Source organism: Hippoglossus hippoglossus, chromosome 4 (assembly GCF_009819705.1).
Source record: "Hippoglossus hippoglossus isolate fHipHip1 chromosome 4, fHipHip1.pri, whole genome shotgun sequence".
NCBI lineage: Eukaryota > Metazoa > Chordata > Actinopteri > Pleuronectiformes > Pleuronectidae > Hippoglossus > Hippoglossus hippoglossus.
Window position 1 is genome coordinate 6,761,745 of NC_047154.1, and position 17,789 is coordinate 6,779,533.

The window sequence follows — 17,789 nt, forward strand, 5'->3', positions numbered from 1 at the left end:
GTTTAAGTGTTGTGCTATGTGCCTGAAGTGCATGCAAACATAAATATCTTGATTAAGATGAAACAGGAAATCTTTATCTTAATACAGCAGCAGAAGTTGTCTGATGATGGAGCCTTGTTAATCACAGTTCAGGATCATGGGTCAGAGATCACTGGAATATTCTGGACAGCAGACAGCTGCAGATGACAGTCTGAGCTCTGACCGGAAGCAATGATGGATATTTTTCTCTTAGGAATGTTAAACGAGGGAGAGGGTTCAGCTGGATTGGCAAAGTCTCCCTCATGTTGTCCATCGACAGACATTATCAAATGATTCATGACAGGAGAGCAGATCTCAGTTTACACTTAGTAATACATTATTAGTAACTGTATAAGATAACATAATGTATATGCTAATACTACACAAATTGTAGAAGTGAATGAATGTGTGTGTGTGAGAGAGAGAGAGAGAGAGAGAGAGAGAGAGAGAGAGAGTCAACCAAAATAGTGACAGACATGTGCAGCAGCTGAGCTACAAATTCACAAACCTCGGCACTCAAGGGGTTACATCCCCCACCCCCACGTACACATACAGACACACACACACAATCACCGAAACTTCATTTAACTTAATTTAACTTAATTTAACTTAACAGTTAATTTTCAGTTACATGAGACAGGAGCTGTATTGTAAGAAGTTTTTTCTTTGTTCACAAAGAATGCAAACTATCCTTGGGTTCATTCAAACGAATGACACACAATCCACTAGCTGTCGTTTCAGAAACCAACATTAACTTTTTACACAGCAAAAAATAAAAGTTATCAATGTTCTCAAAAAAGACCTAAATCCTCTGTGAGCTTCAAGGAAATGCAAACCACATGACTGTACTCTCATCTGATGATCCCCCTGCTGACAATAATGTGTGGCTATAGACTGCGAAGATCAAATAAGAGATTTAATTATTTTGACTTTCACCTGAGTACACCAGTTAATAACATCACTAACAAAGATATCTTGAGTGTTCAATCCATAACTTACCCGCGCTGTCGTGCTGCTGCCACTTAGTTAAACCAATGCCACTAATGAGTTCCTTGATCTTCACAGAGCTTCTCCTCCTGACAGTATGACACATACTGAGCCACTGACACTCTCACACCGGGACAGCCACTCTGACTCACATAGCCAGACACACACACACACATGCACACACACGCACACACGTGCGCACACACACACACACACACACACACACTGCTTAGACTGAGCCAAGGGTAGAGAGGGAGGGAGCAGTCCAGAGCTGCCAAATTTCACACAAGACAGAAGAGCAGAAAGAGTCCATCATTTCAAACTCCAAAACTGTTCCAGAGTGGCCCACATTGAATTAATCCATATTAGTCCAGTGTCTGCATGTTTTTGCCCCTTCCTTATAACTAGGAAAAATCCCACCCATACCACCCTCGAAGCCTGACGCAGGTAAACATCTTCTAAATTATAGATTTTGTGGGCTACAAACATTTTAACCAGCATAATCATGGCCATGTGTTTTCATTCTGGAATCTGTCTCCCAAACAAAAAGCCAAACCTGCTTTTTTTCTGCTCCTATACAACTGCGGGCCACAGTCTGCTGACCATCAAAAGCACCACAGCAAACCCTGGGCTCCGGCCAAGTGACCCCGTCGCCATGGAAACCTCTGCGGCTCTGATGTGTGACTGGGATATCATGGAGATAAAAGACGACAGTGCTACAGGAAAAGAGAGGACACTGAATAAACTGGCCTTTACTTAATAAATCCCACGTGCCAGAAGCGAGTAGGCCACTGAAAAAGCCCAGTTAGGCCTGAACAAAAATAGCTTGCATAAGTCAGCAGCTAAATAGGACCGCTTTGAATTGGTAGCACCTGGCAAGTACAAGACAGATGGTCGTGGCTACTGTGTCTGGTCATGCTTCTCACATACACACACACAATGTGACGATAAAATAAACCCAAACACTCCTGACTTCAGATCCACCAATGTCAGCAGAATATAAAACCCAGGTATTTGTGGTTTGTTGATGCTTGATGTGCAATTCACCGAAGAATGAAAGGGTGTGGTGAGTTTAAGTCTTACTCCAGGCTTTCATACAGGAGGAAGTAGTGATATTTTAGTCTCTGTCACTGAAGATCCAGTGCGCCCCTACCGCTGAGACGTGACAGGTGGGAATATTTGTGGTGCTTGTTACTAGGAAGGCCTGCTCTCTGTGTGTCTGTGTGTGTGTGACTGTGTGACATAATAATCTATGATGAGAGGAAAACACTCCTAACTAACATTTTCCCCAGTGGCCCACACTGTAATCATGTGGTTCTTTTATTCGGATTCTTTTGGTGTGTGAAGGAGCTCCATCCCATTTGTAGTGATAACAGCATGAAAAGCACAGTGCTTCCCCTAAGTGACAATAAAACAGGAGTTAATAAGAGGAAGGACTTTTACAGTCTCTGGATGTTCCTATTAATTACTGTCTGACTGACGGGCATCCTCCTCGGTAAGAATAAAGAAGTTTCTTCATCAGAGCAACACACACACACACACACACACACACACACACACACACACACACACACACACACACACACACACACACACACACACACACACACACACACACACACACACACGTGTCTCCATTACTTCTGAGGACATTGCATTAACTCTCACCTTATCTAACCTTATAGTTACACCTTTCCTAACCCTAACCCTTACTCTAACCTTAACCTAAATCTAAACCTAATAGTAACCTTAACCTTAACATTAACCTAACCCTAAAACAAGTCATTAGATTTAATCATTTACATAATGGGGACTTGATTTTGGCCACCATAGGGAACACAAGTCAACCCATAATGTGACTGTGTAAATAGATGTATGTCCCCACAGCTTGAGTGATACCTGGAACACACACACATCCTTTGCATTGACTACACTACATTAACCTACAAATTGCCAGCTTTGTTGTATGCACCCACATCACATGCTTATCCCACAATTTACCACATTATTCATATTTAATTAAATACTTTTAGTTATTGACAATTCTTATGTATACATTTTGTATATATGAATTAATATGAATTTTATTTTTAAACTGTAATCTTAACTTAATCTATTATTTGACATTTTTATTCCACCTTGAGGGGAAGCTCAAGGTAAACCTTAGGAATCATTTAATTATAACTCATCTTAAATCTGTGTTTTTATTAAGTATGTCTTCATTTTTTAAAGAACTAAACTGGGAATTGTACTGAAGAAGTATTTTTATATCTTGACCTCTGTGACACTCATTTAGAGTTTTGAGTTTTTAAGCCAACCTAACCATGACCAATTCATGGCTAACCCTAACCTTAACCTAACCACAATTCATAACTTACCACTGACCTTAACCAGGACCTCAGAAATGAATTAATGAAGCCTCATTAAGACCAGCCTTTGGTCCCCATGAGGTCTACTTGACAAGGTCAATGTTTATACTGGAACACCCTAGGAATCACATCACACCACAAACAGTCAAACATTAATCCATGCGTACTAAATCAACAACTTGCACATAATATTTTGCTGTTGGTCTTTCAGGGGTCAGTTCACATCCCAAAATTGTTGTCATCGCAACCACTGTTTTCGCTCCACGGAGACCAAATGACACTAACAAAAACAGAGACGACGTCCTCTCATGATGTCATTCTGCGAGGACGATAGATCCTTTGAAATGTCAAATAAAACGCTGTAAAAACCAACAAAAAGCAACATGCAGAATAGCCCAGAATTAAACATATCAGCCTTATAAAATAAATGAGCGCACTTATTTAGACAGCAACATGAAGCCTCAAGTGAAAGGAAGTGGACGTCTCGCCAGAACCATCAGAGGTCTCATCGGCCAACTGCTGCTGGGACTCTCACTGAGGTTACATTTGTTTTTTTGGTATTTTTTTTGTAACTGTTTGTAAAACCAGCTGAGGGTACAAGTGATGTTAATTCTGTCTGTTGTGGTTTGATGGTGGAGGAAGTTATTATTAATATGAAATGATATAAGAGGTAACTTACTTACGTAAACCAAACCTTCTCCTCAAACAGCTTCAGTGGGTTTTTACAGTACATGGTCAGTGCTAACGTCAGATCCTGTGCAGCGAATTTCATCTGTTTACAAATTTCCATGTTCTACCATAATCACTGAGTAATTACAGCTGGAGACAAACCACAGAACGGCCTGTGTCTGTTGTCGGTTTGTATCACGACTTTCTGGGAACAACAATTAGATGGAGTTAATGCAATAGCTGAGCCCCACAGAGCGCAGATCTGTGGTCGTACGTAAGTCACCTACTGCACAGTTATAGCTTTAAAACATTAATTTAAAACATTGTTTGCCTTTGTCCTGTAGCAGTTGATGTTTTGTTAATTTGGTGCAATTTCTGAGTGAAGAAAGTCGTTATACAGAGGAAGCAGCATACTTCTGATCATCTGCCCATAAGTAAATATAGCAGGAAAAAGAAAAAAGCGCATGTTCCCCCTCTAACCAACCACCCACGACCTTACCACAAACATGCAAACACACAAACATACAAAAACATCTGTTGCCATGACAGCCACACCACCCCTCCTGGAGCGTGGGTCGATGATGCTCCTCAACATCAACATCTTTTTAGTCCTAAAGCCAAACCTTGGCCAGTCAGAGTCAAATCCATGAGGCAGGGCGTCGAGAGCCGCTCACTGACAAGATGCCGCTCAAACGTATTAGTCTGATCTCAAAGAGGGAATCAGTAACACCCTATAATTCTGCTGTGTTGGAGCCTGAAAAAGACAAGACGTTACTGTAAAAACTCTGCCAACAAAACTCTGCAGGAGATAAATGGCAACAGAGACAACAGGCCGGGCTGGCTGTCAGTGATTGAGCTCTATGACCTCTCCTCCTCACTTTGGAGTTATGGACTTAGATCTGAGCTCTGATCAGACACACATGCACCAGACATGGAGCATCTTTCTCTCTTCCTCCTCCTCCTCCTTTCCTCATATGAAACTGAATCCTGCAGACACCCTCCCATACAACTGTCTCCCCCCATGATACCATGAGTCTCACCACTGAAATGAAAGGAAGGAAAAAGCATTTTATTCAGCTGATATGGAAAAAGACGAACACTGAGAGACCAAGGAACAAAGATGCAAATAGTGAGTTTCGATGTAAGACATCCACGCAGCTGTTATCCTGTCACATGCACATGGGAAGGAAGACTCAGGCTTGTTTTTACGAGTCCCATTTGACCTCTCATCTGCTCGTAAAACAACCGTCTCTGCGCAGCCTCGGATTTTTCACACAGCCAAGTGCACATCGTGTGTTCGCACATTGTACAGCATGAGGCACCAAGAGAGGAGTCTGCTCTTATTTCTATCCAGACGAAAAGAACAGTCGACACACACACACACACACACACACACACACACACACACACACACACACACACACACACACACACACACACACACACACACACACACTCTAAATTCCACCACTTCAATATTTTTTAGATACATAATTGAATTGGGCTCCACTTCAAACGCAGCGCTTTGGCAGCCGCACAGGAATACGATGTCCAGAAAAAATAACAGCCCAAAATATCTCATCAAACGGCAGATTACCGTAAGCTGAATCTAATGACTGTTGCCTTATCAAGCGTAAAGAATGGCGGAGCGTCATTTAACAGGTGAACAGATGAATGTAACCTGGTGCTTACTGGTCCACGGCCCAGCTGCGGAACAGACCCAGAGGCCCCGGATGACTCAAAACTCCAAACCCTAACTGAGCGCTGTAATGCCTTGCCAGCTCCAAACCATGTTGAAGTGTGTCTGGTGACCTTTTTTGTTAGCCTGGGTTTTGTGTGAAACTCATGTAACCTGAGCTCTTGTGATCTGATTGATTGTAGTTTGAGTATTCGAGTGTGACTGACCACGGTTGGTTAATGGCCGTGGTGCGTGTGTGTGCGTGTTTACCGGTGAGGTCAAACAGGCTTGCTCTCTGGAAGAGGCCTCAGTACAGAGTCAAGATTTATGGAGCTACCTCTGCCCATCCTCCTGTTGAACTTGTCTTGGATTACTCTCCTCCTGCCGTGCATGACTGGTGCCTTTGTCCACAACAGACATGCTTCATATTAAATCTGGTATTCCACTTCTTCAACTGTCACTGATCCACTTATATAATTCTCTACAAATCTCATTTCCGTCTAGCCTGACTTCTACTCCCTCTCTTATTTAACCCTTTCTCGCCTGGCTGCTAAGCTTTGTGATGATTTATTGACTCTCTTTACATAGACTGAAGATAGAAGGAGAACATTCCTTCCTTTATAATGTCAACTATATAATGTATACCAAATTAAATAGTTTTGAACCCCAGAAACCTAATCCTCTATCATGGAGAACAAGGCTCACCCACTAATGTGATTTCAATATGTTTCTGTCAATGAGCCCAGACTCCTTTTGGCTGCGTATATGCTTCATGCACAAAGAAAACATTATTAGATTTTTCCTCTGGATTATCACATGTAAATATAATACAGTTGTACTTACGCTTATAAGGTATGTACAAGGTAATACTTAAATGCTGTCAGTTACTCTTACCACATAAATAGGGAAAGGGAATGAACTTTTAATTTGAGCCTTGTGTTGTCTTGCCTGCTGAAGAGTATTGGAAAGACACGCATCACAGTTTAAGCTGTGTTCAGTGCCGCCTTCTCCGCTGTAATGTCCTGGAAGATGGCTGTCAGGAGCTTAGAGTGAATTCTGGGACTGTGTTTGTTCAGGGGTCAAGGTCAGGAGCCTCCAAGACTCCAAAGCTGGAAGAGGAGAAGGAAAAGTCTCACCTCATTGGGTGAAACTTCACACTCTGTCTCCAGGCCAGTGCACGGCCGGGGGCCACCGTCGAGGCTCGGACACAACAGCTCCATTCGTCACATTAACGTACCAGTGAGGAATAACGCTGACGTGCGTCCGTCCGAATGTTTAACTGCTCTCGATGAGTCTAATCTGTGGCGGGCCAGATTCGACAGTGATACATGAAAGTAGCTTTGTCTAGTTGTGCTTACATCACAAAATTATTTGGCAGCGTGCAGTGAACAAGCTCAAATGCACTCACGCTCTAAACACGTCGCTGTACGCATATAACACACACAGTCAGTTATCAGTATGGTGAGAACTAAGTAATACGTCAAACTGACTACCTCACATCAACTTGCAAAATCTCCATACAGTATCAGTAGTTAGAGTTCCTCCTTCTTACATGTTTTCATGTTTCAGGAATGTTCGGTCTTTGTCAAATAGTCCCCACATAGTATCAATTTTAAGTATGAGCGCTCACCCCCACAGTCACTCCAGACACTCTCATTATTTGAAGCCTAAATATGAAATGACATCATGTTTGCAAAACTGAAAAAAAGCAGGTATAAAAATACCAGCACTCTTTCCCTCGCCCCCCCCCCCCCCCCCTGCAGAGATCAAATGAGCCCATGAGGGAGAATTAAAAATTACGGCCTTCCTGAAACAGGCCAAACACTCAGGATTTCAGTCGTGCTACGTCATGAGTCAGCAATGGGTCACCCACTAAGACCTCATACCCAGTCTGTTTCACATGATGTAGGAGGAAGGGCTACTGGTTAGCTGGTATGGTGACTACTTTCTGCCAAGAACACAGACCATGTTTATAGACCTTGGAAATCTGAATCACTTTGCCTTTCCTAATGATGAGGATGATGAAATAAGATCTAAGACCCTGGTAAAAGTTATCCAAGTGCTAGAATCTCTTGGTGTGAGCGAACCTTTGCATGGTGTCCATTTTCTTTTTTACCATTTACCAAATTGTATAAAACTAAATGACACACTAATACTAATACTAAAACGTTGAAAACTATCTTTTATCTTTAATGTATGAATGTCAGAGATCAGTTCAACTTACCACTGACAATAATGAGTTATAAGATAGTTTGTGCTGTGATGAGTTTGGCATTACACACATGTACAGACAAGCAAAGGAGAGACAGTATCATTTGACATTATAATTTGTTTTCTTATGTGATTTTATGACTGTAAATGATCCCTAAAACATGTTTTTTCTTTGTTTTTGGTTTAACATTGAGAATATTTTTTATTCTCTCCAAAAACTGACAATGACAACATCGTGTATCAGTGACTTGGACCTAGAGTACATTTACTTAGTTACCTTACTCTAGTACATTTTTCATGTATCCGTACTTAATTAAATTGTATTTTTGAGTACTTTTATACAAAGTACTTTATTTAACATATATCAGCAAATATCTGTACTTTCTACTCCACTACATCCTGCAGCAGCAGCATCACTGGTGAAGAAACACCTGATCTTTTGGATTTTGGACTTTTAATACTTTTAAAGCAAATACTACCTCATTACTCAATAACATAACTCAAGTAAAAAGGTTAATGTGATACTTTTACTTTTACCTGATAATGTTTTTGTCTATTATTTATACTTTTACAACAGTAAAATGTTTGTGCACTTCCTCACTAAACTAAACTAAACTAAACTAAACTAAACTAAACTCTCATATTTGAGTGAATTGGAATTTTTTGGCTGTAGAACGATGAATTTATTCAGTGTTTGAGCTATGTACATTAGAGAGTGAAGCCCTCTAATGTACATAGCGTAGTTTGATTAGAACATGTCCCCAGGACATCAAGTTTGATTAGAACAATAAAATAGGACAATTCAGGAAATATTAAGATTTGTTTGCAAAATAAATACATGAACATTTAATGTGTGTTTGATTCAAACAAGTATCATACTTTGTATTTGACAACAAATTCCATCATCAACTCAAGGAATGTCGTCTCCTCCTGCTGTTGAAGACGCTTTGTGTAGATTTCACAGAATTCTTCAGCAGCCTCTCATCTTCCAAATGTTTCCCCTGTGGTTTTGTGCATTGGGTTGAAACCAAAAGTCCATGGCTGCTCTCTACAACTGCCCTTTCCTCTTCATTCAACCCCAAGTCAAGTTTTAAAATGGCGGCAGGGTAATGACATAGAAGAGCATCAGACAAAATGCCTAAAATAGCTTGCTGAGCACGCTACAATTGGAGATAGATTTTCTCTGTCTGCTCTGCACTGCACTGAAATAGTGAGAAATCAGTCATCAGGCACCCGCAGCGTGTTTGGTGTTGTGCACAAACAGACCTCACACCATCACCACTGTTTAGAAATGCTCTCGGTAGCAAGGAAACACACACACAAACATTCTTTTACTTCTATAGTGAGGACACTCATTGGCATAATGCATTTGCCAGCCCCTTAGCCTATAACCATCACAACTAAATGACTAATCCTAACCCTTACCTAAATCTAATTCTAACCCTTACCTTAAAAGCAAGTCTTAACCCTCAAACAAGCATTTGAAAAAGTGAGGACTCTCAACTTTCCAAAAATGTCTTAACTCCGTAAGGTCTATGCTCAAAATGGTCCTCACAAATATATAAGTACAGGCACACACACACACACACACACACACACACACACACACACACACACACACACACACACACACGCACACACACAAGGGTCTGACACCGACTGCCTATTCCTTCATGCCAACAGCAAATCTTAACCCAAAACTATAGCCTCTTTTAGAAGTAAAGAAAGGCCGAAATGACCTCAGACTGCAAAAATGCACAAAGTGGTTCCCACAAGGATACAACTCACGCACACCAACCCAATACCAGAGATGCATCATTATATACAGAGCACTGCATAAAACATTGTGTGCGAGGAGCGTGAGGACATTTTGAAGAATACCAGGCCTTCAGTGCCATAAGACTCTCCGGCCGAGACAAATTGCGGCTGACCACAGAGCACCGCGCCCAGCGCCCAACCATGAGGAATGTCTCTTTCACTGGCCGTGCAGAAAGCTGGCATCGGCTCAGCAGGAACTCATTAGCCTGGGAGAGCTGAGACGGAGGTGAGGAGGTGCATCACCTGCTTAGACTGGCAGCTGCATCAAAGACGCTGCCCATGGGAAATTAACACTTAATGGAAATCAGGCATTCAACCTTTGTAGGAGTTTAAAAGAAACATGCATGCACACACATCTGCATACTTCATACCAATAACAGCTCTCAAGGGCAGATTGTTAGGGTGAATGGAAGCCATTAACTTTCCAGAGGAGCATATAAAAAACATGCATACAGTACGTGTGTGATGTGTGTAACCACGAGACGCACAGAAAAGATCACACACAGCATATAGTCAGTCACGTCCAGCTGACACACTGCTTTAATTTACAAGCAGCTCAGTGGGTAAGAATTTTAGACATGAGTGTGAACAACATACACACATGTTTGAGCATGTGGTTATTGCTGTAGGAAGGATGCAGATTTGTGAAAACGATGAAAAGGTCTTGAAATACACCGACAAATTCATCAGTGTTGATTTTACAGTTACGCAGAGCAGAGGGATGTGATCCTCAGGAACCTTTATATTCACTTATACTGTATATTCATCTCATACAACAAACAGTCCAGCAGAGAAAACACTGAGTTTTATCTCCAACTAATATTACATCTGCTAAACTATCTTTGCAACTGTACATATCTCTATGTGGATTTTTTTCTCCAGAAGAAGCTTCTCAGGGACATACAATTATATTTTGTGTAATAGATTATTTGCTGCCCTCTAGTGTCCACAACAAGTAGTCGACAGTCACATTTTTTCAAACAGCACACAAACAATTCTGCAACCAGTCCCAATATCCTTACATGTCATTCTGCCACTAGAATATCAATCAGTAGGGCACCGCCAAGGCCCAAAAGTCCCGTCATGAAACCACATTTAAATTCACTTGATCTGGATTTTTATTTTTGGGAGCAGTGGAACAAAGGTCGTTATGTGGTTTAATCTATATCTATACTGTTATGGACCAAGAGTCTGAAATAAAGTTTAACTAACCAACTAACTTATTTGGATCATAAATATCAGTCCCCTAAACATGCCTGATTTCATCAAAAAGCATCAACAAAAAAACTTTGGAAAAATCCCTATCTCACAATGTTGAGTGAAACAAAAAAAATCTGCACCTAATCCAGTTCCCCACCAAAATATAACAGGTTCTTCCCTGACTTGTACCATATCCTTACACCAAGTTTCGTGGAAATCTGTCCAGTGGTTTTTTGCCTAATCCACCTAAGTACCGAGGTAACAACTGAATTCACTTTCAACTTTTACAGACACTTGTAAACTATACGTAGATAATTAAATTACAAGGAGAAGTGCATTGTTCTACACTTTCATTTTCCACATCACTTCTCTGAGCTGCCTGTTCGTTTTCTCTGATACAGGACATGTACTGCCCGCAGCTCCACACCTTCATATTCCCCAAGAAGGTGTGGGGAGATGTTGAGCCCGGTGAGTGAAAACGCCTTGTCATTGCATTGCCTACATTCCTGTGCCTGGCTCCTGTTTGCCTGAAGACTATTTATACAGCTACAGAAGAGGCCCCTCACAGCCCACTGGGGAGATACACGTCCTGGGCCGCTGCCTTTATGTCCTCTGATTACACAAACACCTAAAAACGCAGCGCCTGCTCGAAACGCACTGAAACCGAAACTCTCTCGCTCCGCAGGAGGCTGTAGTATAATAAACTGAGTCAGGATGAGGACTTGTTAAACGCACATTATCTCAAATGCTGGGCAAGAGCATAAGGTTTCACAAGGTAATTCTGACATAAAGGGAAACATATGCACAATGTAATAGTGTGTCCTTTGACAAATTAGTTTCACTATAATAATGATTCAGAAGTAGATACAAATTGTATAAGTAAACAGTTTCAGCTAATTTTAGAGTTAAGCAGTAATTTAAAGCAGCTATTCTGAGTATCAAGGTTTAACCATTACCTCCACCAGGGAGGTTATGTTTTCACCCCTGTCTGTTTGTTGGTTTGTTAGTGAGCAAGATTACACAAAATCAACTGGACAGATTTCCATGAAACTTGGTGTAAGGATGTGCTATGGGTCATGGAAGAAGCTAATAGATTGTGGTGCAGATCAAGATCAGGGAGTAGATCACCTCTTCAACATTTCATCGTTCTCCAAATCGTATAATTAATTGGTCTTTATGAAAAAAATCTGTGTGTGATTGAATTTAAAGGGACTGTTGTGCTCTACTGAGTCAATGTTTGTTTAAAAGTGAAACTGAAATTCAGCCTGTAGTGTTTCAAGAGGAGAAACAGAAAACACACAGTGCAGAGAGGCCATCCTCATACCACTGAAGTCATCACAACAAATAGTAGATAAATACTTATTCAGGTATTTCTCTATAGTAAACAGCAAACAACTCCACTGATCTGTGAGGCCAACATATCTAGAAACAAGAGAGGAGTGTATTTTGAGTTTGCAAATAACCAGGGGCAGGGGGTGTTGTCCGCTCCACAGGAATAACAGTTCATCCAGGTATAAATTCGACAACTGGCTCCGGTACCAATGGATAAATGTGCGTACACAGAGTGGAAATCCCCCACAAGTCAAAAACCAGTTGCTCTGCTTGTCAACACGTGGGTTTATCTCACCCCCGGCTGCCGCGCACCTCACTCTCCTTATCTCCAATGGCCAGGTCAGAGAGGCTGGATCCTGACGCTGGGTCTGCTCAGCATCACTGACACTGTGATATAAAGGGCTATTCTTATAGTGTAGGTCAGGTTCATTCATCATCTTGGATTCAAACTAGACCTGGAGAATCCCTTTTCTTCAACGTTTTTTTTCAGCTAAAATACGAGAGGACATTTTTTTCACTAACCCCACTACAACCTTGTTATGAGAACAGTTTTGATGTTATTGAGTTTTGAGATCTGACTGCCCAGGTTTTCAATTTTCAATTTAATGCAATGGCAGTAAAAGGAATTTTGTTTGTGGTTTTACAGCAGTCGAAATTAAATTTTTAATTTAAAACATTCCGCAGCATTGTCTCTGCATAGTTTGTTCTCAACACTACTTTTAACCAAACACAAAGTCACATTAAACATTAATATAATTGTGCTGAGTGGATCACCCAGAGTAGCAGGAGTGCATATTAGAAAGATAAGATGATGCCAATTTTAAACTGAATTTATTCAATACTGTAAGGACCACAAGTAAAATTCCATACAGCTCCATTGTATCGGTGGCAACATAAATCTGAGACACATATCTCAAAACCATGACTAACTAGAATGACACTCTAATGCCGCAATGCCCTTACCTCCGCCAAGTGTGGTCGAAGCACTGAATTTGAAAGGAATTCCACTGCAGCCACTTGTTTATAATGTTTGTAGAAATCTTTTTAGTTCTGTTGTGTAATTATATGTTTATCTTTATGTGATTATTATTATTATTTTCATTATAACAAGTCTGACAGAACACAAATGTGATGGTTACACAATTATTGTCTCTCTCTAAATTATACACAATCATAAATGTCAGTCCCCTAAACATGTCTGAACAGACTGAAATAGTGTCCATGCTTTTCAGTATCAGAGAGATGGAGCCAGGACTGCTGAACACATCAGACACAAATTAACAGCAAAGAGAGAGAGCTGCTTTACACAGTGTCCCACCTTCACCTGACCAGCAGAGTCAACAACTCAACAACTGTCAAAACTATGAAAAACTACAGGGATCCTGCATCCACACATTTTTGTTGTGTGTGAACTGCTGCTGTCACATCGACATAAGCAGCATTGAGTTTGAGAAAATTCAACCAGATCAGATCCTGGTGACAGCTAATGATGTTCACCAACAAACTGAATACAAGACATGAGAAAGTGAATAAGGAAACAATTCCCTCATATTCTTGATGTGGTGAAAATCTCTATCATTATTCGCTTAATGAACTGACTTATAAGTCAGCAGAAAAAAAGCCAATAATCAATTAATGAGTCAACTAAGAAATGTGCAAACACTTAAAGAGATTAAAAAAAACAAAAAAACCAATACATCAATAATACAAACTAGATTAAATTCAAATTAAACAAATTTTGATTTGAAAATAAACAGCTATTAAGTATAGTTTACCACAGGGATCATTACATTCTCATTTGATCTCATTTCCCCCAGGGTTTATTTTCTATATTTTCACTGTCAATGATTTCACCTCAACCAACACTGGAATACTGGCTTAATATATGAATTAGATGAGAAAGCATTTTTCACTGTAATGGTCACTGGAACAGCAACAAAATGCATTTTGATAAAACCTGTATATTTTTTTCTGAATTTCTTTCCCAGTAAATAATGGAACACAAAAAATATAAAGGCGTATTATTCATGTGATAATATTTCAATTATTATCTACTCGACTCTCTCTCTGTAGTGATTTAACTATGTTGTTTTTCACAAAAACTGTTAGAAAAGCAAACAGCAGATGTCAAATCTCACATTGTTCACATTTACCTGACGAGTGGGAGGGGGTTTCCTGTCACTCGACATTCCAGACGGATGGGGCTTCCTTCTGCCACCTCCTGACTCTTCAGCTTCTGGAGGAATTGAGGAGGGGACAGGGGTCCGGTTGTGGTTGGAGCTCCAGAGTGCTGGTACCCTGCTGCAGCTGTGACTCCCACCGGGCCCCCAGGCTGAGGGCCCGTGTCTGTCTGGTTGCACTGCGTCTGCTCTTGCTGGACAGGAGGCAGAGGGGGAGCAGAGACGGAGCCCTGAGGGACTGGCCGCTGGCTCCTGGGAGACAGATAGCCACTGTCAGGAGAGGAGGAGTCGTCCTCCATCTGCTGCTCCAGGTGAGCAGAACCTTTAAAAATGGACGACAGCTCCTCAATGAACGTGGCGGCTCGGCTACAGAACTCTGTGGCTGAAGAAACCCGATCGTTCAGCTCCAGGTCTGCATGAACAAGCCTGGGTTTATCCTGCTTATAAAGTGTTTGGATGGGTTTGTGGCGGACAACCTTCTCAGCAGAGGACGGAGCCTCACTGGACACCTGTACAGGTTTGATGAGGACAGTGTTCTGGCCAGAGGAGACTCTACCTGCTCCGTTGTCATCTGGGACGGGGGCTTTGGTCTGGTGTTGTACATTTGAGCTTGTGGTGAGGTTTTCAGTGGTCTGGGTGTTCACAGCAGGGGGGGGCATTGGTTGGAGAGCCTGCTCCTGGGGTGTGGGATTAGAGGCGCCTGGATCTTCACATGCATATGGGTCACCAAAGGCCTCCCAGGCCAGGTCCAGACTATGATGAATCTCTTCTGCACTTAAGAAGGCAGTGAGATCTGCAAAGTCCCCGTCTCCAGAACCCAGCTCTGCCACAGTGTCCAGGTAGAGCTCCCCATCGGAGGATGCCTCAGAAAACACACCTCCATCCCCCTCCAGTGCCCCGCCTGCTGCTGAGTCTTTTAGCAGCAGAGAGAAGGGGAGTGGATGGTTCCAACTCCCGTCCTGCATCCTGAAATACACATCAACTTTCATCAGCCACGAAATGACACATGTTTACACTGTGGACGATTGGTAGTACAAACTACCCATCAGTTAAAAAAGGGCCATTACAAACAGACAGAAGAGAAGATTAAAATATCGAGTACACAATACTGAATCACTCTTCCTCGAGCAGCCAGAGCTGGCAGGATGAGTCAGACACAGTTGGTCGGTATTAGCAAAGGCCTTTACTGAGGTCATAGTCAACATGACTGGCATTACTCGCTCTGTCTGTGTGAGGACATTTTAACCCATCACTCTGCTGAATCTTTCATTTATTAGATTAATTACAGGATTAATGGATAAAGCCTCTGATTGTTTTTTAAATAATCAGCTAATAGTTTTGTAAAAATGGTCCAAAGTCACCGATTTAATTTCTGTGAACTGAGTGATCCTTTTTTCAAATAACAAGTGGTAAATATTGGATGGATGGATGACTGATCCTTTTTTAGCATCAACAGAAGTACTGCTCTGTACCAAAGGAGAGAAACAGTCACTGAACTGATGTTGCAAGATCCATTAACATAATAAATACTAGAATCTCAAACAGTTGAACGCATACCTCCGTCAAGGCTCACCAGTCCCATTACTCTCAACACGGATGGAAACATACCCTCCATGGAGGAGGTAATGGATCAAATATAAATCTAACTACACATGTTTTGATTAGTTCTTAGAAAGAATAAAATCATGTACGAATATAGCCGTGCTTTTTTGTAAACAGGGGAGGAGAGGCTTCACATTCATAACACTTGATGCTATTAACATGTAAGTGTCTCACATTTTAAATCAGCTGTAATATAGGTCACAAGTGTTTGTGATCTCTGAAATCTTGACACTACAAACTATTGGTGCTGATACACATTCGGCGCCTCACGGTGTCCTGAAGACCAGCTGTTGTTATTTTTAATCTCCTGGGCTATGTTTCACAGCAGCACTGCAACCCCACCCACCCTCAGCCCAGGACACAGGCCCTTCAAACTCGGTCCCTACGTTCAAACACACTCACAGGTAAGACTGGACGTGCAAAAGCGTCCACTGACAGTAACTGGGTTCGAGCATTAAACCCAGACAATGTCCCTCAGACATCCCATTGTCTAAAGAGAACATGCACGACGGCACAGAGCTGATTAAATATGAATGTGGAAAATTTGAGACTGATTGACAAAATGTTAATGACTGTCAGCACTGTTACAGTTTCCACTACTTCATATCATGTCCTTGATTTACTAAACCTTCAAATATTTAATATAAACAGACATTTAATTGAGAATTAATCAAATTTGTACTTAAAAACATGAGAGCTTCAAAGCTTCACACCATGTTTGGGCTGATGTAGCCTATATGAAGACTATGATTAAAAATGGCTGTCAGGTTACATGAAATTCTAAGTCATATTTTTGCTAATGAATTTGGCACCAAACCATAAAAAGCAGTTGAAAGTATCAACAAGAAGAAATGGAAAACTTACCTTAAACTGGGCTTTTTGTCCAAACTCTCTCTGGGTTTTGTGGTTCCAGGTTTATCGTGTTTATTTAGTAAGAATGAGCCAAGAAAGAAGCTTCTCTTCCTAGAAGAGCAGCCTTATTGGTCAGACGGTCGGCAGGACCTCTCAGGTTCAGGGTCCAATTGCGTACTGTCTCTGCAGTGGCCTGCTGTCCCATCTGTCCCGGTCCCTATCTGCTCACTGTGTGGGGCTATATTTGGCCCCTGGCTCAGGTTTCACAGCCAGAATACTGGCAGGAGGAGAGAGAGTGGTGTGGTAGTCCTGGGGAACAGAAGGTAGCAGTGACATTTTTCACATAAGCAGGATTTAATGAAACACAATAAACAAGGTGTAATATTTGACAACATACACCATTAATATGCACCAATAAACCAGGAGAATTGTTGATGTAACAAAACACAACCCTCAGTGTGCATCTGCCTCACATTAGGGTAATAAAGACACTAAACATCCAGCTGAATAAGTCAGTTATTGGCTGGTTATGGTTCGCCCAGTGAAGACGTCTGATATGACACAGTGACATGACGGGAGCTTGTCAGTGTCACTAGCTGAGTTGACCCATGACCCCGGACCACCCACATGTCTGTTCTACCTGTCGCTGAGTTATCTTAAAATGAGCCTGAGAGGATTTAATAATAACTAGAGCTGAGATGAAGGTTCAGCTGTGGGTTTGGTCAAGGTCAATGCCGCCTGTCTACACGGAGCATGTAGAGGTTTGAATAAGTGTTTTTCTCTGCCCAGACAACTAATATTATTTAGTATATCAAAGAAAGATGGTTTAGATTTAGGCCAAAACAGTGGAAAGCCAAAGGGGCCATAAATCAT

At 41.4% G+C, this 17,789-nt stretch overlaps 1 protein-coding gene across 4 annotated transcripts in view; it reads right to left on the reverse strand.

Moving 5' to 3' along the window:
* The window catches only part of palld (palladin, cytoskeletal associated protein), a 56,341-nt gene extending 39,169 nt beyond the window's left edge, over positions 1-17,172 (reverse strand). Inside the window, exons 1-2 of one of the 4 annotated variants that reach the window (XM_034582336.1) lie at positions 16,929-17,172; positions 14,436-15,428 (exon numbers count right to left, since the gene is read on the reverse strand). In XM_034582336.1, coding sequence (XP_034438227.1) covers positions 14,436-15,427 — 992 coding nt within the window. In that variant the 5' untranslated portion in view covers position 15,428; positions 16,929-17,172. Of the gene's footprint in view, positions 1-1,017; positions 1,162-14,435; positions 15,429-16,928 lie in introns of those variants that run through there. The other 3 variants (XM_034582334.1, XM_034582335.1, XM_034582337.1) reach the window with 3 other exon arrangements.
* Positions 17,173-17,789: the final 617 nt, after the last annotated feature.